At 40.3% G+C, this 27,874-nt stretch overlaps 1 protein-coding gene across 8 annotated transcripts in view; it reads right to left on the bottom strand.

The window, feature by feature from the left end:
• Nucleotides 1–592: 592 nt before the first annotated feature.
• trip12 (thyroid hormone receptor interactor 12) overlaps nt 593–27,874 on the bottom strand; it is a 36,952-nt gene continuing 9,670 nt past the window's right edge. For 3 of the 8 annotated variants that reach the window (XM_038268004.1, XM_038268009.1, XM_038268005.1), the window contains 38 exons: nt 26,216–26,321; nt 25,517–25,653; nt 24,335–24,418; nt 24,138–24,233; nt 23,921–24,072; nt 23,718–23,753; nt 23,533–23,628; nt 23,348–23,440; nt 23,100–23,261; nt 22,686–22,754; nt 22,421–22,586; nt 22,147–22,264; nt 21,129–21,285; nt 20,841–20,994; nt 19,891–20,119; nt 19,686–19,804; nt 19,094–19,301; nt 18,850–18,950; nt 18,574–18,760; nt 18,339–18,480; nt 17,619–17,810; nt 17,261–17,412; nt 17,012–17,169; nt 16,816–16,889; nt 16,509–16,708; nt 16,121–16,260; nt 15,162–15,313; nt 14,848–14,990; nt 14,597–14,753; nt 9,668–9,766; nt 9,458–9,572; nt 9,175–9,329; nt 8,835–8,999; nt 8,529–8,693; nt 8,322–8,435; nt 3,278–3,372; nt 2,190–2,293; nt 593–2,111 (listed from right to left, as the gene is read on the bottom strand). In XM_038268004.1, the coding sequence (XP_038123932.1) occupies nt 1,915–2,111; nt 2,190–2,293; nt 3,278–3,372; nt 8,322–8,435; nt 8,529–8,693; nt 8,835–8,999; nt 9,175–9,329; nt 9,458–9,572; nt 9,668–9,766; nt 14,597–14,753; nt 14,848–14,990; nt 15,162–15,313; nt 16,121–16,260; nt 16,509–16,708; nt 16,816–16,889; nt 17,012–17,169; nt 17,261–17,412; nt 17,619–17,810; nt 18,339–18,480; nt 18,574–18,760; nt 18,850–18,950; nt 19,094–19,301; nt 19,686–19,804; nt 19,891–20,119; nt 20,841–20,994; nt 21,129–21,285; nt 22,147–22,264; nt 22,421–22,586; nt 22,686–22,754; nt 23,100–23,261; nt 23,348–23,440; nt 23,533–23,628; nt 23,718–23,753; nt 23,921–24,072; nt 24,138–24,233; nt 24,335–24,418; nt 25,517–25,653; nt 26,216–26,321 (5,189 nt within the window). In that variant the 3' untranslated portion in view covers nt 593–1,914. The remainder of the gene's footprint in view (nt 2,112–2,189; nt 2,294–3,277; nt 3,373–8,321; nt 8,436–8,528; nt 8,694–8,834; nt 9,000–9,174; nt 9,330–9,457; nt 9,573–9,667; nt 9,767–14,596; nt 14,754–14,847; nt 14,991–15,161; nt 15,314–16,120; nt 16,261–16,508; nt 16,709–16,815; nt 16,890–17,011; nt 17,170–17,260; nt 17,413–17,618; nt 17,811–18,338; nt 18,481–18,573; nt 18,761–18,849; nt 18,951–19,093; nt 19,302–19,685; nt 19,805–19,890; nt 20,120–20,840; nt 20,995–21,128; nt 21,286–22,146; nt 22,265–22,420; nt 22,587–22,685; nt 22,755–23,099; nt 23,262–23,347; nt 23,441–23,532; nt 23,629–23,717; nt 23,754–23,920; nt 24,073–24,137; nt 24,234–24,334; nt 24,419–25,516; nt 25,654–26,215; nt 26,322–27,874) is intronic. The other 5 variants (XM_038268007.1, XM_038268010.1, XM_038268008.1 and 2 more) reach the window with 3 other exon arrangements.

Raw genomic sequence — 27,874 nt, 5'->3', positions numbered from 1 at the left:
GGAGCAGGAGACGATCTGTACGACACAGACTGAAATCTCTAAACACCTTGTTGAATCTACATCATAAACACTGAAAGGATCTTGGAGGGCAACCCAACAGAATGATGAAGCTTCTACAGTTAATGTTACATCAATATTAAGTGTCAAATTTTCCAGCTCATAAACCAGTTTGAGATGCAAAGGAAAAAAAAGAAAGTCTCCTGGTTAAGGCCAGCGTGCAGCCTGGACCTGATCAGATTATGTCTTTTATTTCTTTATTTTAATTTAATAATTTTCTTGGAACGGTCTATGCGGGTAAAAGAAAAAGTAACCTAGATTTTAACTTATGGTTCACCGTTGCAGCACCCATGAAGACGTTATGCAAGGTTTAATCGTAGTTAAGCCTTTTGTTGTTTGGGCTTGGGGTTTTCGAACAAAGAAGCAGGGAAAGGGTTCAAACCAGTAATAAACAGTTATTAAACCTACAGAGGTTTAATAACCCTTATTATGCAAGTAGGTCTAAAACAAAGGAGTAAATGAATTTCTAACTATAACTCTTCTGTTAAACAATAGGTAAAGAAAACAGGATGGGGGGAATTAAAACTATAACCCAATGAGTCAAACAGTTACTTTATTTATGTTCAGGTAAAAACATGAACCTGATGCAAGTAAATTATTGCAGATCTTAGAAACCAGCACATGAACGATTGGGCCAGGAGAGCATACAGTGGCGCCCTCCCCTGGCCACAGACTGCAAGTGCACACCACGGTTTGTTCCAAGCCAGCAGTGCAAAGAAAAGAAAAAAATCAACTACAGCGAGAGGGAAAAAAAAAAAAAAAAGACATCATAGAAAATAAAAAAAATAAAAATGGTAAAGCAGACATTCCCACCTCAAACATGGTATGAAACTGCATATATACTTTATTCAATAAATGAACTTGAAATGCTATCTGGCCAAGAAACGATAAAATGAGACCAGCCAATTCTTTTTTTTTTTGTCTTTTTGTGCCCAGCTACATTTTATGTGTTGAAGGTTGCTCAGAGCTTGGTCTACCAACGTCAGCCTAAACATCCAGAAGGGCCGAACAGAACAGTCACTAACTCTATCAAAATAAGAGCAAAACAAATTCACCTGGTCAACACATAGGTTACAACTCTTCCTTTAAGTTGAAGCTTTCTATAATAAAGGAGGCCAGAACACAGTCCCAACTCAGGTTGATGGTGTTTTGGGGGAGGAAAAGAAAAGAAAAAAAAAAAAAAAAGTAATATGATCTTATCACTACCTGCATTCAACTGACAGCATCTCTCACATCTGGAAGCAAAGACACACAGGGGAGAGGAAGCCGAACCAAAAAAATGCACACGGACTGGGGGCAGATATAATACAGAACAAAATGCCAACGTTTGAACTGAGTGGGGAGGACATGAAAACAAAGAACTATTCTATCAAATGTGTAGAATGAGCAAAGTTTGCAAATTTGTCTGTACAAATGATCTTTGGAGCTAAAGTAAACCTAGCCTGCTCAATGAAGTCGCACTGCCCTTCCTCCCCAGGAAGCCGTCCACCACTCTGGAGAAGAGAAATCCCTTTTTTCTTTTTTTCTTCTTTTAAATATCACATAGCAATGCAATTTAAAATGTCACCCAGATGTTTTCTTCTTTTTAACACTACTGATATAAGTTGTATTCTCTTTTATATCTTATGTTCTGTGTCATGGAAACACGCTTCCATTTTTTTTTTTTTTTTTTTTTTTTTTTTGGGAGAGACGAGGGCAGCAAATATATATTTAAAGTCTTAACTTTTCTGCAAGCTGCTTTCTCTAACAAGAAGGCTATCCCCATAGCCTCGATGTGTGAGAGTACAAAACAAAACTAAGGAAGTAATGATTTAATCAGTTGCTGAAGAAGGCATTTGTATTTGAGATGTGGCGAGATCAGGAGAGGTGGAACGACTGCTGGCCCTCGCGGGCAGCGATCAACAGTTTTTCTCGCATGATCTCTATGCTGGAGTAGTCAGGCAGCTTCAGGTAGTTGACGCAGGTCATGACTGAGGGGAGGAAGTCGTCCGGGTTCTCCGTCGACTCAAACGTCTTCCTCACAATTGTCAGAGGGGGGTTCAGGCTCCGGAAACCTGTGGATGACATCATCCAGGTTATTGTGAGGTTAATTACAGGGCTGACGTGTTTTGCTGATTGTTTCTTATAATCACCTCCGACTGGCAGCCTTGGGCTTCCTGTTACAAACTGGAGGAAGAGTCTCTGCTGTTCAGCATCAAAGCTGCTCAACACCTCGAACAGGAAGCGGATGGCCCGGCTGGAATATAGAAGATGAAGATTTTAAAAGGAGAAAGATAATGTACAATGTGGCTGATATCAGTAAAATGTGATTTTATGCTACATTTTCTAAAAACATTGGTTGGATGATGACTCATCCTGGTAGAGTAGGGTTAGTCTGATGGGAGGTTCTTCTTCCTGGTTTGTTCTATGTTTAGCTCAGACCGCTGAACCTGCTTCTACTAAAGCACAGCATGATGCCGGCCCCACCCTGTCTCACTGTACGGCTGATGTGAAGCATTTTGCAAAGAAAGCCTAGAACACAATGTCATTTCTGACATTCTGAATTGAAAAAGCTTCCTGGATAGGAAGCGAAATGTCTTCAAACTTGGAAAGAAAGACCAGTGGATTTTTTCTTAACTTTTTTTAAACATTTTGCGTAGAGATCTAGTGTAGAATTTCTGTTTTAGTTTGTTTATTTATTCTTAGCTGTTAACGTCATAAAATGATTATTTTGCAAGAAACTTTTACTTCTAATGGACTAATTAAGAATCCTTCTGAAAAAAAGAAAACAAATTATTCAGCCTTTACCAAGTATATTTGTTACAGTGCAACTAAGGATCTGATCAATGCAAATATAGGCAGCAGCAACTCTAAAAGTCTCGAACCCTAACTGGTTAATTAGCTGCTGCTGTGTTCATTATCCTACTGATCGGTCCTCTGATTAACAGGTTTCTTGTTACCGCTGCAGATAGCGCACTGCTTGCATTACCTTATGTTATCTGGAAGGTTTACTATCCCACTGCTGTAGAAATCAGATCCGCTTCTACCTTAATAACATTGCTCCTAACAAACCATGTTGTAGGGTTAGCATGTCTATCAGTCTTGGATTAACTTTTTTTTTTTTTTTTTTTTTTTTTTTAGAATTCACTGTGTTGAGATACTCCTTTAATAACTCTCGTCTATGAAGAATAAAAAAATTAAAAGCTAAAGAAGCTTAAACCACATCATAGCTTCATGCTACCTGTCGTGTGTGTAGCCGTGGTCTGGCCGGCAGCACTCCATCAGCGTCTTGACATCCCATGTCTCTGATTTACTGCCACAAAGCAACTGGTCGAGCTAAAAAAAAAGCAAAAAAAAATTAGACAAGAACTTATCCCAACTACAAAAGAGCAAAGCCCCTTTTATTTGGAAAAGAGTAAAAAGGTTTTGATTTCAAGTTAGTCTAAAAATCCCATAGTACAGTATGAAGTTAAAAACAGACAACTTCTTCTATTTGTCTTCAGGGTCGGGCACCAGAACTGATTGGAAATTATTCTAACATTTCAATTCTGCTGGAATCTTTTGAATGACAGGAAGAAGCTGCTAAATACCAACAAACTCTCCATTTGTTCAAGGGAGTTATGAAACGATTAAAAAAGATGACCAGTCAACCATGTGAATCACTTGTAGTAGGACACCATTCAGACATCCTGATTTTTTGTACATATTATCTGTTTGTTGTCATTTTTTTTGCACCTAATGTCCCTGAGTCTTCTGGGGTTTATTTTGTTAATAATTTCAGATTTATATTGAAGGATGTCAAAAAGGTTTAAGAGGCTTTTACTTTGAAGTTCTGCTTTTCTACTTCCTGAAGAACCGCAAATGTTTCTACCTTCATAACGATTTTCTTTTGGCTTCTAAAGGACATTACAGGTTTCGATGCATATTTTATTTGGCATCTAGCTGGAAGGTGTTTTATTTTTTGTAACATTTAAAAGTTGATATGTTTTTATATGCAAACGAAGTTTAAGCAAGCAAGTAAGCTAATGTTAGCTAATTGTATTTATCCTTTATGGTTTGGTTGGCTAAATAAGAAATTTGATCACATGTAAATGGAATGATTTTTTGCTTTATTTTATTTACAGCTCTTAGGGTGTCTCTATGGTGTTTTCTCCTGTTTGATGAATAAATGGGTTGGAACACCCCACCATAGTCCATCAAACTTCATCATTAAGTGTGTCGTCTGAATCAAGTCTGGCTAAAATGCTACACCAACAGGAAGAATGGCACCTTTTTTCATCCTTCCTTCCTTTTTACATAGTTTTAGCTGCCTCATTTCCAGTGTTTTCAACAGACAATTTAAATCTAGATCTACCAGATTTAGGAATAGATCTGCTTCTCTGCTACTCCTTCGTGAGCGCTGAGCTGCTCCGCTAGCACTCCCCCACGCTCAGTGAGCTCTTTCTGTACCGCCCTTTGCCGCAAACACACAGGCTTACCCTGCTGCTGCTAGCGTAAGCATGGAGTTGGATGGAAGGATGATGTATGCAGTTTACTCCATGGTAAGCTGTGATTTTGTAAAACTAAAGTTTAGTGCCCCATAACAAACAGCTGACGAGTTTTATATGCACTAGTTTTGGCAAACATATTAGTATTCTAGCTCTGTGTAAGGCTCCAACCTATGTATTTAGTTTTAATTAAATTTGGATGATTTAAAAGCTGCAGCATTGCCTCTTAAATCTAGTTTAGTTCCCTGTGTTTAGTGGAGGGGGGAACTTTTCAGCTGCTTGTAAATACAGGTGCTGGTCATAAAATTAGAATATCATGAAAAAGTAGATTGATTTCAGTAATTCCATTTAAAAAGTGAAACTTGTATATTATATTCATACATTACATACAAACTCATATATTTCAGATGTTTATTTTGTTTAATTTTGATGATTACAAATGACAACAAATGAAAATCTCAAATTCATCATATCAGAAAATTAGAATATTGTGAAAAGGTTCAAAATTGATGGCCCCTGGTGCCACACTCTAATCAGCTAATTAACTCAAACCACCTGCAAAAGCCTTTAAATGGTCTTTCAGTCTAGTTCTATAGGCTACACAATCATGGGGAAGACTGCTGACTTGACAGTTGTCCAAAAGACGACCATCGACACCTTGCACAAGGAGGGCAAGACACAAAAGGTCATCGCTAAAGAGGCTGGCTGTTCACAGAGCTCAGTGTCCAAGCACATTAATAGAGAGGCGAAGGGAAGGAAAAGATGTGGTCGAAAAAAGTGTACAAGCAAGAGAGATAACCGCACCCTGGAGAGGATTGTGAAACAAAACCCATTCAAAAATGTGGGGGAGATTCACAAAGAGTGGACTGCAGCTGGAGCGAGTGCTTCAAGAACCACCACACACAGACGTATGAAAGACATGGGTTTCTGCTGTCGCATTCCTTGTGTCAAGCCACTCTTGAACCACAGACAGCGTCAGAAGCGTCTTGCCTGGGCTAAAGAGAAACAGGACTGGACTGCTGGTGAGTGGTCCAAAGTCATGTTCTCTGATGAAAGTAAATTTTGCATTTCCTTTGGAAATCAAGGTCCCAGAGTCTGGAGGAAAAGAAGAGAGGCACTTCATCCACGTTGCTTGAAGTCCAGTGTAAAGTTTCCACAGTCAGTGATGGTTTGGGGTGCCATGTCATCTGCTGGTGTTGGTCCATTGTGTTTTCTGAGGTCCAGGGTCAACGCAGCCACATACCAGGAAGTTTTAGAGCACTTCATGCTTCCTGCAGCTGACCAACTTTTTGGAGATGCAGATTTCATTTTCCAACAGGACTTGGCACCTGCACACAGTGCCAAAGCTACCAGTACCTGGTTGAAGGACCATGGTATCCCTGTTCTTAATTGGCCAGCAAACTCTCCTGACCTTAACCCCATAGAAAATCTATGGGGTATTGTGAAGAAGAAGATGCAATACACCAGACCCACAATTCAGAAGAGCTAAAAGCCACTATTAGAGCAACCTGGGCTATCATAACACCTGAGCAGTGCCACAGACTGATCGACTCCATGCCACGCCGCATTGCTGCAGTAATACAGGCCAAAGGAGGCCCAACTAAATACTGAGTGCTGTACATGCTCATACTTTTCATGTTCATACTTTTCAGTTGGCCAACATTTCTATAAATCCTTTGTTTTTATTGGTCTTCAGTAATATTCTAATTTTCTGATATGATGAATTTGAGATTTTCATTTGTTGTCATTTGTAATCATCAAAATTAAACAAAATAAACATCTGAAATATATGAGTTTGTATGTAATGTATGAATATAATATACAAGTTTCACTTTTTAAATGGAATTACTGAAATCAATCTACTTTTTCATGATATTCTAATTTTATGACCAGCACCTGTATAGCAAACATGCATTTCTGAGTTTTTTTTGTGAATGAATCTTTTAAAATTAATCAGATACAAAACACCTTCCATTAACCACTGTGTTTATACTTTAACCTGTATGCAGCCACTTGTTTTAATTTTTAAATCCTCATCTGTAGAATTGAAATCTAATTAGCAAAATACACTAAATGTATATATATAATTATTTTACAGGCAGAGAGGAACAATCAAGTGTGGAGCCACTTTATCAAGATATTAGATGCAGCATCTGCATGATGTTCTGTTTCTTTGTCTTAATATGTTTGGCATATCCAGGGTATGTCCATTTTCAGCTTTATATATATATATATATATATATATATATATATATATATATATATATATATATATATATATATATATATATATATATATATATATATATATATGTAGTTTTTTGGCCCAGTTTCGTCATTCCTCTGTCAACATAAGTAAAATAAGACTTCTTAGGCCTCTATTTGAGTGGAATTAAGATGCAGTAAACAAAGTTAGGATATCTTACTTGGCACAACATCTGTTTCTCTGCTTTTTTCTCAAATTCTGGCACTGGCCATTTCTCAATATGTGCTCTTGTGCATTCTGATGTACTCGTGAAACGTCCTCAGCTCTAGTACTGTTCCAAATCACAAGAACAGCAGACTGAGAACGGACAAAGTCCCTGGATGTTGGTCTCGCCCCTCCCTATTTACCGAGTATGCATCAGAGCAGACCTCTCGTTTCTTGAGATTGACAGCTATCCCAGCATGTACTGCGGCAGCAGCAGCTCGTAGAGCTCAGACCATCAAGTTAAAAGTTGTCTTTTTTTGTTGCCGTTGTTCAATAAAAGTATGTTTTAAGATCTTTTGAGGCAAGAACATTATACTTTTAAGCGTCACTCTATGGCCCATTTACTGATTGAATGCATAATTAAAAAAATAATAATTCTGAAGTTGAGAGGACCGCAGCAACCAGCAGACCTCTAAGGTGAACGGCAGCCAGGTCTAACCCTGCGCCTGTCTGCAGCAGCCGTCTCTCAGCATAGCTGCGTGTGAAGGACTGCTGGCTCTGATGACACGTTTTTTGTTTTATTTGGCAAAATATTCATTTGATTGGTGTTTAATTGACTATGTTAACTATCATTCCCCCAATAAATGAAAAAGTAACAATTTATTATTATCTAGAGACTTAATAACAGGTGGTCAAATACAGCTCCAGACTAGCAGAGCGTGTGGTGACGTCATGAGTACACTCTGAATTGATCTAGAAAGTTACGTTAACTTTGTGTGTGTTTGGTTTAACAGAGGTGGCGATGAGAGCAGTCTGTCACTGCTGCTTGCGGCTCCCTAAGAGTCGAGCCCTTTATGCGCCTTCAGCATCAGACACTGGACATGCATAAATGTGTTCTAATGAGGTTTTCAACAGTAGAGCTTTATGTCAAATAGAGAATTTCATAATTATATCAGAATTCATAAGTTTGATATTTATATAAAATAACCATGTGATTATTTACAGAAAGATTTTAGAGTATTAAATATTCATACGATTCAAATGTGAGAAATTCAGACCATATCATCCAGAGAACTCTGGTTATCCTGCTGTATTAAAACAGGTTTACTTTTATTGCCTTTATGCTTAAAATAATCGAAATAGAGAACTGAAATCAAAAAGAGGAATCTGAACCTAAATTGTTTGAATTCAAATGTCGCCCAACCCTACCAAATATATGCAGTAACATATTTACAACTGTCAATACAATTAAGGCTGAACAAAACATGAAGTTATGAGTAATTTTCTTATCTCAAATTATGCATATGAAATTACCCAGAAACAGTCTTCTTTGGATCACTGTACTTTAAGTACAAACAAACAAATGGGGGACTGTTGATGTCTCTTACCTCTTCTGGATAGAAATACTGAAGGTGATGCAAAGGGAAGACTGACTCAAACCCTTCCCTGAATGACTCAAATTGCCTTGATACTCCTTCATTTAAGGTCCAGTAAACCACCAACTAAAATGATGCCAAAAAAGAAAACATCTTAAGTGAATAGAAAACAATGAGCAGAACAATGAGGCGTGTGAGTTGCAGCAGACAACGCCGTACCCTGAGGTACTCCTCAAGGTTGTAGATTGTAACTGGCACGTCTTTTCCGCCCTTTTTCAGCTCAATGTTTGGGAACCCTGGCAGAGTGAAGTCCAAGCCCAGGTCCTCCACTGAGCAGCCGTTCATGTTCAGGCTCTCTAGGGCCTGCTGGAGGGCTTCTCTGGTCTGTTAAAGACAATAAGTAAGAAAGAGGAAAAATTATTTTTAAAGTAGCCTGTGAACAGAGTTCAGTGTTTCCTTAATATGCGTCTTACAGATCAGTATAACCATCGGATTAAAACAGAGATCCTCAGGGTCGTGATTTACCTGTGATCTGTCCTGTTCCAACCTCTTCTTCTGGCGAATGATATCCTCCAGGTGCTGGATGGACTTGGCCACGCCTGGATCAATGTTCATCAAGTCGTGAGAGCTTATAGACGTCTCATGTCGCAGCATCCACTTATAAAACGGAAGCCCCAACGGCAGATCCAGCTAGGAAAAGGAACAAGTGGGAAATGGTTCAGGGTATTCTGTGTAAAACCGAACACAACTTAGAAACATTTGAGTGAGAGGTGAAACAAAACAGGCAGAATTTAAAGAGTTCATATATAAAGAGCTCTTAGAATGATTCTACAGAGGAAGAAAAGAAGGAAACAGAAGTTGGTACCAATCTAAAGTCCATGATGGCTTTAGCCATCAACTTTCCTAGGAAGCGGAACTTCATTTTAATTTTGGCTATGTGTGCTGGTTTTGTCGTCCTGCCAAAGGGAACAGCAAACAGTCCTCTGGAGTTGAACATGTACTTGGTGCCCTCTTGGTTTCCTGAAGGGGAAAGGTCAGAGTGTCACAGACAACATAACTACACAACCAGAATAAAAAAACAAACTGATTCTAATAAAATGCTTTCTAATGAATGAGCTGGTTAAACCTTATGTAGCACAGGTCAGTACCTTTAGGATTGGCCAGAGTAATCTCTTCGCCTCTCCAAAGACCAAGATCTGCTCTCTGAAGCTCCTGAGAAACCAGAGCGTAGAACTCCTGGGTCGGGCCGAGACCTGTGCCCACCTGCAAAAAAGAACCATCTCAGTTTTGGCAGCAAAGATACAGAGGAATAATATAAGAGAGAGCATTATATTATTTTCTTTTTTCTTTTTAAATACCTCGTTCTCATACTGGATCTCTAGCATTGCCCTGGAGCTGCCAAGATCCTGCATCACAGACTCTGCCTGTTTTAATAGATCCTCTCGGTTTATCGTTCTCTGGAAAGAGAAGAGTAAATAACAATAAAAAAAAAAAAATCAATAAAATGAAAGCCTGTATTTGGAATGTTGATGTCAAGGCATTTTGATGAAGCAAATGTAAGACTCAAAATATATTGAAAAACTTGATTAGGCTCTTAATCCAGGCTAATAATGAGGCATCAAAGCAGGTTAAATGGTTGTCTGTGGTCATTCAAGTGCTGGACACAGACAACCTTTAACAAATACCACACATGGTCAGAAATTTCCTGGGTAACTCATGCAGTGCGACTACTGCTGAATATGAAAACTTTTTGCCTCCGCTTTCCCCTTTTCACCCTTTTTTTAAACTTGGAACAATACCTGCATCACCAGTGTGATTCAAAGGTCGTGCTGTAAGCATCATGCATTCTGACAGGACCCACCGTCACATCTAATGTGCCCAGTGTCATGTCCTTACAGATTTCTGAAATTGAACCTCCCCTGCCAGGCTTCAGAAATAGCGGTTATAAAACCAACTATGGATGTAAACAATCAACCTACAACAAACTGCCAATAAATGGTTTATTAGAACAAAACTTATTCCATCCGATTAGTTAATAACTGCTTTTAACGTTGCAGTGTTACTGCAGTCCACTAGAGGACACCACTTTTCATTCTCAAGCACAACCTCCCTAGTATTTGCTAAAGAGGTAATGCTAGACCAGAGGCATGCTATAATAGAAACATGAATTGATCTAGAGTCCAGTCTGGGATTATTTATACCATTTATACTGACAAAGATGCAGAATAAGCTTTAAGAAGTTATGTTTATAAATAAACATTTAATGAACTCCATAAGTCACCACCTACATAGTGCCCATTTAATAGTGCAATATTGTGGAGGAGCATTGACTCCTCTGCTCGGAAGTACAACAGAATAACAGAGCACCATAATCCATCTTTCAATGGCAGTTTTTCATCTCTGTAATTGAAAAACTGAAGCGTCACATTATTATTTTTAATTTAGAAACTTAATAGGTTCCCATTTAGTTTTATCTTCTCAATAAATTACTCGTTATAAGAAACCGGTATAATATAATATAATATAATTATACTACTGTTTTCTCACCCCTCGTGGGGTGGTATGTGTCATCCTCAAGCTCGGGTCCTCTACCAGAGGCCTGGGAGTTTGAGGGTTCTGCGCAGTATCTTAGCTGTTCCTAGGACTGCGCTCTTCTGGACAGAGACCTCTGATGTTTTACCTGGAATCTGCTGTAGCCACTCTCCCAGTTTGGGGGTCACAGCCCCCAGTGCTCCAATTACCACTGGCACCACTGCTGCTCTTACTTTCCACATCTTTTCTAGCTCCTCCTTCAGTCCTTGGTATTTCTCAAGCTTCTCGTGTTCTTTCTTCTTGATGTTGCTGTCGCTTGGGATTGCCACATCTATCACTACTGCCTTCTTCTGCTGTTTGTCGATCAACACGATGTCTGGTTGGTTAGCCATCACCTGTTTGTCAGTCTGGATCTTGAAGTCCCATAGGATCTTAGCTCGGTCATTCTCAACTACCTTAGGAGGTGTCTTCCATTTTGACCTTGGGACTTCCAGCCCATACTCATGGCAGATGTTCCTGTACACTATGACAGCTACCTGGTTGTGGCGTTCCATGTATGCACTTCCTGCCTGCATTTTACACCCCGCTGTTATGTGCCGTATTGTTTCAGGGGCATCTTTGCACAGTCTGCATCGGGGGTCCTGCCTGGTGTGGTAGACCCTGGCCTCTATTGATCTTGTACTGAGTGCCTGTTCTTGTGCTGCCATGATTAGTGCCTCTGTGCTGTCCTTCAGTCCAGCCTTTTCCAGCCACTGGTAGGATTTCTTGATATCAGCCACTTCTTCTATTTGTCTGTGGTATACGCCGTGCAGCGGCTTGTCCCTCCATGATGGTTCTCCTTCCTCTTTCTTGTCCTCACTTTCGGTTTTCTCGTGCCTGAGGTACTCACCAAGCCATTTGTCTTTGGGGGCCATCTTTCTGATGTACTCCTGGATCTTAGTTGTTTCATCCTGGACAGTGGTCTTGACACTCACTAGCCCTCGGCCTCCCTCGCTACGCTTGGTGTACAGTCTCAGAGTGCTGGATTTGGGGTGGAACCCTCCATGCATTGTGAGGAGCTTTCTCGTCTTGATGTCAGTAGCCTCTATCTCCTCCTTTGGCCAGTTTATTATACCAGCGGGGTATCTGATGACTGGTAGGGCATATGTGTTGATGGCTTGGATCTTGTTTTTCCCATTCAGCTGACTTTTCAGGACCTGCCTTACTCTTTGTAGGTATTTAGCTGTGGCAGTCTTTCTTGCCATCTCCTCGTGGTTTCCGTTAGCCTGTGGCACCCCAAGGTATTTGTAGCTGTCCTGAACATCTGTTTTGTGGCCTTCTGGTAGTTCAACCCCCTCGGTTCTGATCATCTTCCCTCTCTTTGAGACCATGCGACCGCACTTGTCCAGTCCGAATGACATCCCAATGTCGTTGCTGTAGATCCTGGTAGTGTGGATCAGTGAGTCGATGTCTCGCTCACTCCTGGCATACAGCTTGATGTCATCCATGTAGAGGAGGTGACTGATGATTGTTCCGCTTCGGAATTGGTATCCGTAGCCAGTCTTTGTGATGATCTGGCTGAGGGGGTTAAGGCCTATGCAGAACAGCAGCGGGATAGTGCATCGCCTTCGTATATGCCGCACTTGATGGTGACTTGTGCTACTGGCTTTGCATTGGCTTCCAGACTTGTTTTCCACAGCTTCATTGAGTTCTTGATGAAGGCTATTAGAGTCCTGTTGATCTTGTACATTTCCAGGCATTCCAGTATCCATGTATGTGGCATTGAGTCATAGGCTTTCTTATAGTCAATCCAGGCAGTGCACAGATTTGTCTGCCTGGTCTTACAGTCTCGGGTGACTGCTCTATCCACTAGTAGCTGGTGCTTGGCTCCTCTGGTGTTGCTTCCTATTCCCTTCTGGGCAGGGTGCATGTATTGAGCCATGTGCCTATTCATCTTAGCCGCTATGATGCCTGACAGGAGCTTCCATGTTGTACATAGGCAAGTTATTGGCCGGTAGTTGGATGGGGTTGTTCCCTTCTGCGGATCCTTCATGATCAGGATTGTCCGTCCTTGGGTTAGCCATTCTGGGTGGGTCCCATCCATCAGCAGTTGGTTCATTTGTGCTGCGAGGCGTGCATGAAGTGCGGTTAGTTTTTTCAGCCAGTAGGTGTGGATCATGTCAGGGCCTGGTGCTGTCCAGCTCTTCATACCTGCCGCTCTTTCTTGGACATCTGCCGTTGTAATGGTTACTGGTTCTTGTTCTGGGAGATTGCTGTGATCTGTTCTTAGATCTTCCAGCCACTGAGCATTGGTGTTGTGGGATGCCTCCTTCTCCCATATGTTTCTCCAGTACAGTTCAGTCTCAGCCCTGGGTGGATCTGATCTTGAATTACCCTGCCACTGTGAGTACACTTTGGATGGGTTGGTGGAGAACACCTGGTTTATTCTCCTGGCTTCTGCTTCTCCCTTGTATCTCTTTAGGCGGGTGGCCAGGGCGGCGAGTCTTTGTTTGGCAGTTTCCAGAGCCTCAGGAATCGACAGCTTGTTGTACTTAGGTAACCTCTTCCCTACACCTTTCTGCAGGTCTGAGAGCTGACTAACCTCTCTTCGTGTTGCCTTGATCCTGGCTTCCAGCCTTCTTCTCCATGGGGGCTCTGCTTTGTGGCCTGTGGTGTTTATCTTATAGCCAAGCATCTCTAGGATCACTGTAGCTGTGGCGTAGGTCAGCTCATTGGTTTCAGTTATGTCCTTAGTAGGGATAGTATGTAGTGCTGCATTTACATCTTCTAGAAGGCTTTCAGAGGGTACTCTGTCACTTAGCCTTGGCAGTCTTGGTCGTCGTACTAGGGGATCCAGTTTCGTTATGATCTGCTGTCGCAGGTCAGCTGCCCTTACGTTTAGTGGGCCTGTTGTAGTTGGGGCTGGGGACCCAATCTCTGTGTGTTGGAGTGATGATATTTCCCTACTGACCTGTTGTCCTAACTCCCCCTTGCCGCAGCATGTCAGTTGTACCTCGTCAATTTCTAGCTGTGAAAGGAGCTGCCGTTTGCGGATGTTGGAACACTGTGTTAGTAGTTGTTTCTTTGTCAATGATGACAATGGTTGTTGGAGCTGCCATAATTCCCATAGTCTCTGCATGTAACCTCTCTCACTGGGCATGCTTGTATAGTAGCATTTCATCAGTACCAAGTTTTCTGCTCTAGTCCATCTATGTCTTGTTCCAGTAGCCAATTTGTCATTATATATATATATATATATATATATATATATATATATATATATATATATATATATATATATATATATATATATATATATATATATATATATATATAGTATAACTTGTAAAAAAGGTTTGGCTCTTGATGTTATGCAAGGATCCTTATGAAACAAGAAAAAAAATCAGTTTCTTCAGGAAATCGCAGATTATTGATGTTAGTCTACCAATATGATAAATCAAATTTAAATAAATAAAAAATCTTTACATTCCAAAAGAATGTTCAATTAAATGAAAACCTACATTTACGCATCAATCCTAGTTTCCCCAACCCTCATCTCACTTTATATTTAAAAGGTTAATTAAAGTATAGGTATGATGTGGTATGAAGGTCTTAGTATTTCATTAAAAGAAAGGCAGAAAAAAAGGAAAATCTTATTTTTGTGTGTGTGTTTGTCCCACCAGTCAGTCTAAGATTGTGGGAAATGAGCCAGTCCCAATCACTGGTTGATGGACTGGTGTATGTCTAACTTCATGGTTTGATCAGGCCAAACCCACCTTTTTCCTATCGAGACGTGGAGCGACTCTGCTGTCCTGAGAATCTGACTGATTGATCTCGGGGTTTGTGTCCAGCAGGCGTTGCATTGCTCTGTCTCGATCAAAGGCAGTGACATAAAATAACATCTGCCGAGTGTCGAAGGGGAAGAAGAAGGGGCTGTAGAGGTGGAGAAAATTATGGGGCGGTGAGAAGTCATTTTCACTCTCCTTATATTGATGTATTGCTATACTGAGCAGTGGAAAGTACTTACCAGGTCTTTCCCAGCTCGATAAGCCAGGTGGGGATGTTCCCAGTCATGATGACCAGGGGGTCTTGTAGCTGACGATTGGCTTTGGCAGTCAGTTTACTATTAATGAACTCCGAGTTCGAAATAATTTCCTTACATGCAGCATTCTAAGGAAAAAAAAAGGAAACATGAATGAGGTAATGATTCAATACAACAATCTAATCAGAAGCAGCAACCTTTAACTAAAGATTTTATATAAATCAGTCATCATCTCTGTGTGTAATTAAGAAAGGATTTGCAGTTGAAGTCATCAATTTATGATGCTGAAGGAGACCTACATCATATAAGTAGAACCAGAATCTACTGATGGAGTGTAGGATCCTCAGCAGCAGGGTGACATCTAAAGAGGGGTCATCGAAGGTTATGGTCTCCGGTGGCTCTGTAGTGAGGTATGTTTCCAAAGGATTGGCGACACTGGGGCAGACTCCGTCTGAGAAAATAGAACAATCCATACATGCAGTTAGAAAGAACATACAACAAGCTAAAGAGCTCAATCTGCCAGCAGTTACATAAAGCCACTGATACAGTGATTATTTTAGCAGTCTTTTATTGTTCTAATTGGTCAATCATTTTTATCCATGCTTGTTTTCAGTGGGTCAATACTGTTCCCAGAATCATTTTTTTTCCTTTTAATCCCACTCCAGTGAATTCTCCTCTTCACTTCTACATTATAACTAAAATCAAATTAATGAACAGGAAATTAAAATGACTTAAAAATCCTGAATTCAAAATCAATATAAAATTTGTCCGCTCCCTGGATCAGTTCAAAAACAATACGCTTAATTTTATGTAACCTGGATTATTTTTAAATGACCGATTCTGTGATCTGAGAACCCTTTATTCTATTTGTAGGAGAAAAAAAAAACACAAACACCAAAGTTAATGAACACAAAGTCATTTGTTTTTGTTTTTATGGATAATTCATACATGTTTAGTTAGGAAAAGCAGTCTAGGTGTGACCTGATTGGAGTTTGGATTAAACATCAGTGAGGGTAAAACTCATCAAGGTTATGTGATGCAAAAGGAACTGCTGTTTGGATGATTTTCATATTAATTCACACAGCATAGAAAATAGCTCAGTAGTGGCTGCTATTAGATGCTTGTCTCTACCACAGAAGAAGATTTCTTGTAAACGACAGACATACCTTGTCCCTGTGATTTCCTGCAATGCTTTGCAGTTATAAAACTACTGAAATGTTTCATGTTTCTGAAAACTTATTGTAGAAGTGGGGATAACCTTGATTCTCACCATGCCACAGCTCATCCTGTTTCTTGGCGTTGCGTGGTGAGGTTTTAGTGGGAGCGGTCTGGGCGCGGCCTCTCTTTCCACCTACTGCATCCTTACTTCCTTCTTCGTCTTCTCTCACAGGCTTATACCTGCGAAACAACAAGATGAAACATAAGGACTCAAAAAGACTTTGATTAAAACATATTAAGCTTCACACTTTTAGGACCAAAAACTTTTAGGTAAGTACCTTACCTAACACTGCTATGAATACAGTTTATCTTAAGATAAAAACCATATAAAAAAAAAACAAGTTCAGACTTTTTCATACTTCCCTTCCTTTTTTTTCAAATCATCCCTCTAACAAACAAAGCAATAAACATGGTTCATGGAAATTTACCATATTGTGTGCGTTTTGGTCCAGATTCCAGCCCTGCCAAGTGGATTGGCTTCATCATCCGTGGACTCCCTTTCTTCCTCCGAATGAAGACTGTATTGCCGTACAGCCTGGTACACCGTCATGTTGTATGGTAGCAGGTGGTCACCGATGTAGAACTGTAGTCTGTGACGCACGCTGCCAGAATTTAGGAACTGGGCCGCCTGAGTGAGCAACGATTATCAAAGCGTTAACAGCAGCTGTCTTTTAAGGCAAAATCTGAAGATTATTTAAACAGTAGATTTTTAAACAGAAAGATGCAATAATGTACCAGTGATTCATCTATTTCATCATCCGAACCGTCATCATCACTGTCCTCATCTTCTTCCCTGATTCGGCCGTAACCTAGAGACAAAAAGATTATCAATGAGGAATCAATTTAAACATATGACCCTGGTTCAAATTTATTTAAACCATGTAGTGTCTTAAAAAAACAACAACAAAAAAAACAAGGACATGCTTCTCACCTCTAACCACTAGATATCTCTCGATTGCTTGCACCAGAGCCAGAGGGTCAATCTTCACAGGGCCCCCTTTCCACTGTTTAACATTGGTGCAGTCTGGGTGTCTTTGCAGCTGACACTTCAGCTGATGTGTGTTGAAGAACTTCAGCGCCTGAGACCCTCTGATAAGACAAAAACATTTAATCACATGTAACAGGCCAGATGGAGCACCTTCTAACTCTCAAAAGCAAAGATTTGTGCAGAGTCACTGACCTGCTGCCATTGCCGTTGCCACTGGGAAAGTCGTGCACCTTGACGGGGAACTGCTCCATCTGGCTCAGACAGCTGTTCATCTTATGCACAAGAGCCAGGTACGCCGAGCTGTTTGTGGGATCCAGACGACCTAAAGGATCTATGCCAGGAACCTGGAAGCCACAAAAAACATGATAAAATATACAGAAACTGCATGATATCAAACAGGACGCAGGTCACAAACCCTTTAATGCCTATGTAGGCTTTCCACTTTCTTGAAAGACTATTTAGAACAAATTTAGAAGAGGATACGGTCATCGTACATCAAATCAAGAATTTCTAGATGATGGCATCCTGCATATTTCTATAAGATTCTCACCGGACAACCAGCAAAGACGTTGAGGAACCTCCTGAGTCGCACGTCCCGACTGAGCAGGTCTCTGTCTGTGTTGGAGGTAAGATAGAGTAACAGCTGCTTCACCAAGCCGCTGTGCTGGATCTCAAAAGACGACACATCAGACTCTGATACAATGTTGGAGATCTCCACCAGGCACTCCAGGCCACCATCCGCCTGTAAAACAGCAGAAGATGGTGAGAAATATTAAGTATATTCTTCTAGCTGGGAGACGTTACGCCTCACCATAAGGATCATGAAGTGTTAGAACTTATTAAACATCTATACATCTTCACAGCTGATAATAGCCCATCTAAATAACTCCAGATCACATCATACTTTCATACATTTTTGTCTCCATGTAGTTTTTCCTGCACCATTTTCTGAACTCTCACATTTGTCGTAGAGATTTTACAATCATCTGAAAAACTAATTTAACACATCTTGCATTTTAAACATGCCTGGGGTTGTGAGGATGGCAGCATTCACAGATCAATAGCAGCTTTAGCATTTTTATGCCAGTTGTTTTTCCATGAAATCTTGTGTTAAATTTGTAAGGTAAGAATTGAATATATATATATTTTAATTTCTTCCCATTTACATTATTTAAAAAAAATAATTGATGTGTGAAATATCAGTTTGAACTTTTAATGAGTAGGGTATTTGTTGCCTAGGCTTTGTGTTCATCAATGGTGAATGTTTTACCTGCAGGTTCAGCTGCTCGGTGGCCGTGCAAAGTCTCTGGAGAACATTCAGAGCGGGGTTGCTGCCGTCCACATTCTCAGAGTTGAAGTAGCGCTCCACAAATTTACTTGCCTGCTCTTTAATCCAGGCTTTGATTTTGTCTCTACAGCATTAAAAAAAAAGAATAGTAAAACATGTCAGAACAGCAACCAGAGATCCTTCCAAATGAATGCCTATCAGGAAGATATCACAGTACCTGTTATTTGAAATCGAGTCTTTGGGAGGCGCTCTTGCTAGTCCGCTAACTCCTGCTGTGCGTGATGGCTCAGAGTTGGCGTTATTAGTTTGAGCACCCAGCTTCCCCCAGGTCTTAGGGTTGAGGCTAGCCAAGAAGGATGACTTGGGTGACTGAGTACTGGTGGGGCTCTTGGCTGCAAAGAAGACTACCAGTTATGCAAATATCATCAAATGTGTTTTCCTTTTCAGACACAGAATTTTTAAAAAGGCCACATAGTGCTACTTCAACACTTACCCTGATTGTCTGCTTTATCGTCATCTCTTGGTGGAGAGTACTTGGGCCTTCGGGGTCCTCTTTTTGGAAGTCGTTTTCTCTTTAGGACATCACTTAACCGCCTTAATGGGAAAGAAAATCATTTTAAATTCCCTCCCAAGTATAAAAACAATAATTACTGACACAAAATGAGCATTAAGAATAAGCATATTTCTGTTAAGCTTGTTTGATTTTATGAGTGTGTTTCATGACAATTAAAACTCACCCCTGTGGACTGAGGTCCAGGGAGTCTTCCATGCTGTGCTGAAAGCTGGGGGAGCCCAGGTCAGGGGCTGCAATGTTAGCTGATGTTGTGGATACACTAGTGATTGTTGTGGTGCAGTGGCTGGCGGTGCCACTAGAGCAGGCCTTTGGGGGACTGGTGACAAGAAAGCTCTCAGACTCAGCGAGGTTCTTTACTTGGTGCATTACACCTGGGAGAGTAGAAACAAAAAAAAAAAAAACTGTCAGAACTGATACATATGCAGACTGCAGCAATCAAACTGGGAAAGGTAAATTAGGAGACATCCAGGAATGAAAATGCATAACAAAACAAGCTGCTTTCAAACTGTGCAAAAACAATGACATCGAGTGCATTCTGCTTTATAAAAAATATGTTCTACTGTAGAAACACTAATTAGACCTTTTATCTCAAACCAGGAATCATAAATACCCATAATTCATATGATAGTGAGCTGGAAAAAGCATAATCTCAGCATCACAGGAATTCTGCTGTTCATTTTTTAGTTGAAAACTTTCAGTGATAAAGCATTTTTTTTAAGGGTCCATAAGTTTGTACTGGCACCACTCATCAGTACCTTCTCTTCTAAAATAGACACTGAAGACATCAGGCAGCTTCTGCATGAGGATCTCTGCCATCTGCAGAGAACCAACCACGATCTTCAGGTCCTGGCTTGACAGCATGGAGGCAATATGACTGGATGGGGAAACAAATAAAATGAGTCAATTTACTCTCGATTCAGATCAGTTGAAAAGTTTCCTATCCTATTTTAGCATTTTTACCTGGACACAGCATGGTTCCTCAGCACATCCTTCAGCAGCTCAGCGTCAGCAAAGTAGATGATCCTGAGGATGGCTCTAAGGCACTTGTGTCTGACAGCAGGGCCAGCTGATGAGCTGTACACCTCATACAAGACCCCAAACAGTGTTTTTATAAAGCACTTAGCAAGCTCAGGGTCCTCCTTCATCAGCTGGGCTCTGGCGTCTTCTCGACGGACCTCTTGGTGACTCCCTAAAAAAAAATTATTTTTTTTTAAAGGACATTAAATAATGATATTCAGGACAGAATTTCTAATCTTGATCGAAGGTCTTTCGAGGTTCCCTCCAAACATTTAAATACATCTTTTAGTCATGAAAGAGATGAATGATGGAACTCCTGACACACACTCCATAAACTGCTTCCATGAGATAAACAGGTGGGCAACAACAGAGGCAGATCCACCACACAGCCATAGAGCATTTAAATGCTAACATGATGCACATCTTTGCTACTAATCTGATTGTGTTGAATTTCTAGAATTATTTTCGCCCCTTAATCTGGTAAGGAACTAAGAGAGCAAAGGTTTTAGTTTATTTAATATAATTAAATGTGGAAATTTAAATTTGAGTGAAACTGCTTAGCAACTGGTGCATAGACGTTTTATATACATGGTGTCTAAAGGCTCCACAGTGTAAATCATTGACTAGTTTACAAAAATAAGACAATGTCAAGCTCAATTGAATTTAAACCATCTGAGCTAAAGAACTTGCTTTCAATGGTTAACTGAGAAAAAGCTATCTGCTTGCAAATAAAAATCAAAGACGTTAAACAGACCGCTTTTGTAAAATAAAAGCATATAAACAGACAGTATATACAGATTTTTATTAAGGCATGTGATGCTGTGAACTCGTCCACTCAAATGTTCATTATACACCAAAATAATAGTCAAAGAAGTAAAAAGGGCTGTAATTACCCGTGTTGGGATTGGCAAGAGGGTTAGGCTTCCTCTGGATACCACGCGCTGTACCTGTGTCTTCATTGATCTGCTGCATAGAGTTGAAGTCAATTGTGTACACGCGGCCCAGCGTGGACAGACTTATTTCGTCTTCTCCGTTCTGGTGGGCCGTCTACAGAAAAAAAAAAAATATGTATATACACACATCATCAGCATTACATAGAAAACCCCACATTACTGCAGAAAAAAACCTTTGCCCGATGCTCAAACTCCTTCGTAAAGTTAAATTTTAAAGGATATTCTCACCTCAATAATGCGGCTGTCGATGCGGTTGTAAGGATGCCACAAGCCCCGGTCATCCCTCCACTGCCAGATTGCGCCCTCTGTTGTTTGGGCACTGCCTTTCTTTAGCATGGCATCAACTGCAAAGATGCCCTCTCTGGGGAGGCAGGGCATCAGCTCACTGTATGGGAACAGGAATAAGTGGAATATTTTAGCTTTTCTTCCTCAACACTTTGGGTTTAAAAACTTGACAGCAAATGCAAGTGATTGTGTCCACAGTGCTGGAGGATATTTTCTTACCTATATATATATTTTAGTAGTATAAGTTCTTAATATCAGACAAAGAACACTTAAGTAAATATAAAAACATTTTCTTATTTTGGTTTCAATGAGAGAAAAAAGGTTCTTAAAAATGCATAAATGAAACTGTTTTTAGGTAAGAAAGTAATTTGCTCAGCCTTGGTGCCATTAACCATTTATGATAAATGGCTATGAATCCTTTAATTCATTGGGAAGGATTTGTAGCCAAGACGTATTTGCCTTCATTTGATTTTTTTCTCTCTGTATACTGATGCACCGGAGCTTAAATCTAGAATCAACTGACCTTAAGTCTAGAAGCAACTGATTAGCCACAATTTTAGAAAGCTAAAAGTGATTTAACTAGCTACAAGCCTAAAGCAAAAACTTACAGAATCAAGAAATATCTTAAGTAGAGCCTGTCTGACAACCTGAAACGGGTCGTCAGCATGGAGGCAATATGCCTGTATGGGGAAACGGTCACTTTTGTAACCATTTTCACTTATGGTCATGGTAAAACATATTTTGAGGCATTAGAAGTCTTTGAACACTTTAAAATTGTAATAAAATCAGTGGGACCTTTACTTATCCATGTAAAGTCGAGAGGCTTTGTGAAGTTATAGGAAAGATAAATAAAGTAAATGTGAATATTTTCTCACATTGCATCTTTAATAATGCTAATTGTTTATCATTTCATGTATTTAAAGTTTAGGAACCATAACATTCAATAAAAAAAAGCTGTTACCAAATGAGGGAGGTCAGTTCATAAAGTTCCTGAGGGCTTCGAGGTACAAGCTCAATTTGTTCCTGGCAGCTTCCATTGGATGCGCCACACAAGAGGAAACGCAGAGTTTCTGCTATGTCTGTTCAGAAAGAACAACAGATATTCTGGTTAGAAGTAGTCCCCAAAAACAGCCAAAAACAAAATTGAAACCAAACTAGGCAAGTAAAAACAAAATCTTACAGTGTATCAGAACCAACAGCCCATGAATGAACTCCCCCAGGTTTAAGTTACTCACTCTGCTTCATAAGCTGGACTGCCAGAGTCGGGCAGTTGGAGCACATCAGCGAAAGCATGCGCACAACCATAATGAACATCCCCGAGCTGAGAACAGGAGGGGTCACAACCAGCAACTGCTGAATGTTGGTCAACAGGTCCCGCGATGCCACCTGCTGCAGCAGGTTCTATATAGTAAAGCAGATTGAGAAAATAAACAGTTAGCCGAAATCCGACAAAACAAACCAGTTTCAGGAACTTGGAACCAAACATATAAAAGTACAGACCTCTTCATGCTGGAAGTTGTCTACCAGTCTGGCAAAACAGAGACAAGTGCTTTCAACTGACTTCTTATCCTGAAAGACAAAGAAAATAGATTTTACTAAAAGCTTAAAAAGAACATGTTAAGACCGTAATTTTAATCAAATTTTAATTTAACCATCAAGACATTTTAACCAGTGGCTTTTACATCTAGTTTGTTGCCATTTTTGCATTCAAAGACATTTGGTGAAATCTTAAAATTTAGCAAAACATCACAGGTGAATGAGACATGTCAACACATGGCACCTTTAGGATTTCAATGTGACAAATCAAAGGAAATGACCCAGTAAACAACAGGCAGCATTAATTAAAGTCTTCTGATTACATCTGGAACAACAATGCAAGTTTCAATCAGTTATCTTGATTTAAAGCATACACACCTGATGTGTGAGTCTCTGAGTCAAAAGTGAGAGAGAATCATCAACAAAGTGGAACTCGTCTGGGGTAATGCTCTGGCAGCAGTTTGCTGCTATGGCCAAGGCATTCCTCTGGGCATTGATGCTGAAGAACTCCAGGTAGAGGAGGCAGGCAGCGAGCCCGCCCTGAGAGCAAAGACATATTATATCAGAGTCCTAGAAAGTCAGAGTAGATAAATGAAAAGATAACAAAAAGTGTACATAATACTTACAGCCTGCAAGATTGCTTTGCTGTGTCGCCTTGACAACATTTCCAAGGCGGTGAGGGCCTGCTCCGCCACGTCTATGAACTGGATCACCTGAAGCTGTAAAGAACACAATATAAGAAACGCCATGAGCTTTATAAAAAAAATAAAAACAAAGGCGGGTGACTATAGCCAGGAAGTAATGCGTTTACCTTCTCCAGGAAGACGGGAATAGCATCGACCACCACAGCAGATGACCGTGGAAGCGCCTCCATCATGTAAGTGAGCGCACGTGATGCATGGTTCATCTGTACACACAGAGCAGCACAAGGAAGTCAGATGTTTTAGAGAATAAATTGATTGTAAAAGAAAAAAAAAAAAACTCAATCATACTTACAATTTCAAAATTATGCTCCATCTGTAACAGTGTAATCTGTAAAAGAAAGTGAATGATTAACTGTAATAAACTAAGCAGATTAGTTAAATATTACAGTATTATTTGTGGAAAAATATTTATTGAAAAAGAAGAAATAATCATAGCTTGTGTAGCCAATGCCATTACATTTTAAAAGGCCAATAATACGAGTAGGCAGGACTTACCAGAGCAGGCACCACACTTTTGACAGGAAATCCACCAAGTGTTTCTTCATTGCCCATCACCAACAGCTGGCACATCTCAATGGCAGCTTGGAGCTGTTGAGATTCATCCCCTGTGGCCTGAAGGCCTTGCAGTAGCTGCTGGGCCTTGGAACCTAAAACAAGAAGAGGAGTTAGTTAAGTTGACAGACCATGTTGGTTGTAGGAAGGTTGTACTCACTGGCTCCACTGCCTATGGTCCTGTGAAACAGCTGCGACATGCGGGGTCCCAGGGGGCCAAAAAGATGTGGTGGGAGTCCTCTGGCTTCCAGCAGAGCTATGAGGATGACCAAGGTTCATGGAGTTAGCATAATTAGACTTTGGTGTTGGCTTTCATAGCCAATGTGAGATAAAACCAGGGAGTGAATGTGAACAAACCTTGAAGCCTTCCCATTTCTGAATCATCAGACTCGCTCTCACCAGAAGTGGTCATGCCCACTGCTCCGGCAACTGAGCTTGAAGCTGTGAAGACGAAAACACACAACATCTTATTAAAACTCTTCCACTATGGCACAATAAAGGTTCCCACATATTTGCATTGTCAGCTCAGACCCCAGGTGGATTTCCTGTAGACTGACCTGGCATAAGCCAAATTAATGCCATAAAGAATTCAAATTGAACTACATGTACCGATCTGGGAAGCATAATGTAGGAAGAGTTAAAAAAAAAAAAAAAGGGAGGGACATTCAGTAAATTCCATTGAGCTGATTAGGGATCTGCCTCCTATGTCAAGTTTTTAGCCAATCACAGCAGCAGGAGCAGCTTTGTCCATTTCAAAACTAGCAAATTTAATTGATAAATCTAACTCTTACCAAATCTGTTTGGGGGGGATTCGCGCAAACATCTTCTCATCCACAAAGGCAATGATTGCGTCCTTTTGCTCGTTTTTCACAAAGAGGGTATTCTAGCTAAAACCAGCGCGGCCATGTTTGTTTTGCTTGGCAGGTTGACGTCATACACATCCCTGCATTTCATTTATCTGAAATATTTCTGTATCGAGGAGAATGCATTTGCTGGCTTCTGCCAAGAGGAGTTTGTGAATTCACAAATCTTGTGACAATCTCGCTTTCAAGGAAACCTGCAGACCAATGTGTGCAAAGCAATATTTCAGTGACCAAAAGTGTTTAATTACAGCACATTGTAGGAAAATACATCTTGCCAGGAACAAATATCTGTACTGAACTGTTTTAAATGTAACGAGCCAACAAGGCTCCCCAGGAGAGAGCTAGCAGCAACACACTGCTCAAAGCAGTCAGTCATAACGACCCGCAGCTTAACAGCCTCTTTCTGCTTCAGAAGAAGAAAGGTGTGGAAGGAGAAAAGGCACAAACTTAAGATTTTCTCTTGTTTTTAAGGCAAACTCATCCATCGATGCCATGGTAGTGCGGGAAGGTATATTCCATGAGAAACTATGATGAGACGCATGTACAGACTCTGCTCAGCTCACAATATGCTAGTATGTAGGAGAGTTAAGAGTGTTTTTGTTGTTCCCTACTCTATGTGTGTATTCTGTCTAAAGTCAAAAACTTTGCCGTGGCTTAAGAGGTTTTTCATTTTTACCTGAAGCTCCTTGGGATGCCTCATCAGTGCGAGCAGCTGATGAATTGGCCCCATCTTGGTTGTTGTCGGAATCGGCCATTTTCTCTTGTCGGCGAGCGTCGGCTGCCCCGCGCTTGCCCAGGCCTGAGCCCCGCCGACTGGAAAATGAGAACAATAAAAATGTGGGCATACAAGGAACAGTGCAGGAAACACTGTAGCACCCTCACACCTGGCCTACATGCACTCACTCAATGATCTGATTTTGACTGGACAGCGCTTAACAACAACTGTGAACACATTCAAGATGCATGGAAGATGGTGGTCTTTAAGCTATATAATGTATTGGGACAAATATAAGGACCAAGCACCAGATGTGAAATCACTTCTATGAAGCACGACATGCCCAGAATGACACTTTTACTGAATCCTTTACAAGTTGAAATCTCCTTTTAAGCTGTTCATATTATTTTTCTTACTAAGCAGCACTAGGGAAATTAGCAGAATCTCTACAGAAGATATGGGTCAAATTAATCTTTGTAGTGTTGATGTCTGAACTTAAAGGAAAATGTCCTTACAGCATAATGGCAAGGGGCTTTTCCTGCTGTTACAGGACAAAATGTTAGTAACTTAGAATACAAAATATTTTCATTATTACTTTGCAACCAATAATGTCCTGTAATTTTTCTAACAATGATTAAAAGTCATGAATGCATATGTTACCTGGTGCTGGCGCAGGAGCCCGTGGTCTTCTGGCGTGTGCTCCGCCGAAAACTGGGGAGCTCTGCTGGAGGAGACTCGCTACGCTTCTTTGTGGATTTCCTTAAACCTGAGGTAGAACAAACAGATTTATTGCTTAGACAGACCTTTAACTAAGATAGCATTTTGCCCAGGAATATATTTGATGAGATGGAAGCTGTGCATCCACATTCAAACAGAAAACAGTATGTTTTAGACCTGCACATGTAAGGGAGACAACAAATACCAAAAACAAACTTTAAACAGATTGTAGATTCGAGAAAAAAGAAATTCAACCAAATTTCTAATCCAAATTTCATTAAAAGTCAGTCAAAAGTTTTTAGGACAAAAGTAGATACAGAGCACCGCCTCACATTATTTATTCACAAGACTTGTGCTGTGTGTTTAGACGCCTATACCAGCAGCCAAAGGAGTTATTAATAGCAACTCGACCATGGCCCTATGACAGAACAACCTTCATGCTAGATCTGTTACTCAGAAGGATTTGCACAACTAAAGACTAACAAAGTTTTAGACCAAACAAATTGCACACAAGCAGATCTGTTATACTTTATTTAGCTTTTTATTCGATCTTTGCCCTTTAGAACAGCTCAATCTAAATTATTTTAACTTTTAAGCTAGTTTTACAAAGGTTTTAACCTGTTCTACTAAATAAAATAAAAAACCTTCCTGCTGTACCGGAGCAAACATTTTAATTTAATAATCCTGTTAGAGCAAAAATTATCATGCATTAAAAAGGAAAAGAAGAGTAATTATAAATTAATATGGAAATGAAACTCACCATTAGATGAAAGGATAAAATATTTGCCTTAATAGATAAAGAATAATGAAGCTTTTCTCCCTTTCTGAGAGAAGCAGGTTGTTAGTCCTTCCCTACCCTCAAACATACTTCACGTCAGCTGGTGGTCCAACACGTGAGAAGCAACTTAGGAGGGGTCTTACCAATTGGGCCAGAGCCCATGACACAGAGTTCTCTTGGGTCACTACTCTGTTCCTCACCTAGAGCAGCTAGAGCCCAAACTAACCCAAGCAATCCACCGCCACCTTCTCAATGTACACAATTTTGTTCAGATTATTATATTCCTGAATGTGGGTGGACATTTTCCACATAGTGCACTAAAAAAATGACCAACAAAATAAAACTTCAAGGTCAACATTTTAACAACAGCATTTACTTTCATTCTAACATTTTCTGAATAATGAAATATATGTAACCAAGCCCAACAGAATCACCATGGCAATAACTGAACTTGTGCTGCTGTCTAGCTACCAGTTATGGTAATCATCAGTATAAAACAGAAGGAGCAGAAAGAAGGCAGAGTCTCTACAGAATCTGGTAGAAGATGCAATGTGTGCTTTGTTCTGGGCTGGCTGTATATCAATTTTGACTTAATATCGCAGTTTTCTGTACCATTTAGTATCAAGTCATATCTATTTCATGACATTTGAAACAGAAGTGCGATTCGCTTTCCTTAAGACATCTGCCTGACGATTTAATTATAACCTCAGTGCGCATTAGAGACTGACACGGGAGTGGATTTTCACTCCTGTCCTGTCCCACTCCCACAGAAAAAAATGGTGTCCCGTCCCGATCCCGGGCCAGAGTAGAAATCTAAATCCTGT

The sequence above is a fragment of the Cyprinodon tularosa genome, unplaced genomic scaffold, assembly GCF_016077235.1.
Source record: "Cyprinodon tularosa strain WSP-4 unplaced genomic scaffold, ASM1607723v1 ctg69, whole genome shotgun sequence".
Classification (NCBI taxonomy): domain Eukaryota; kingdom Metazoa; phylum Chordata; class Actinopteri; order Cyprinodontiformes; family Cyprinodontidae; genus Cyprinodon; species Cyprinodon tularosa.
Note: the sequence above shows the minus strand (reverse complement) of the source record. Positions and strands in the feature narration are given on the sequence as shown.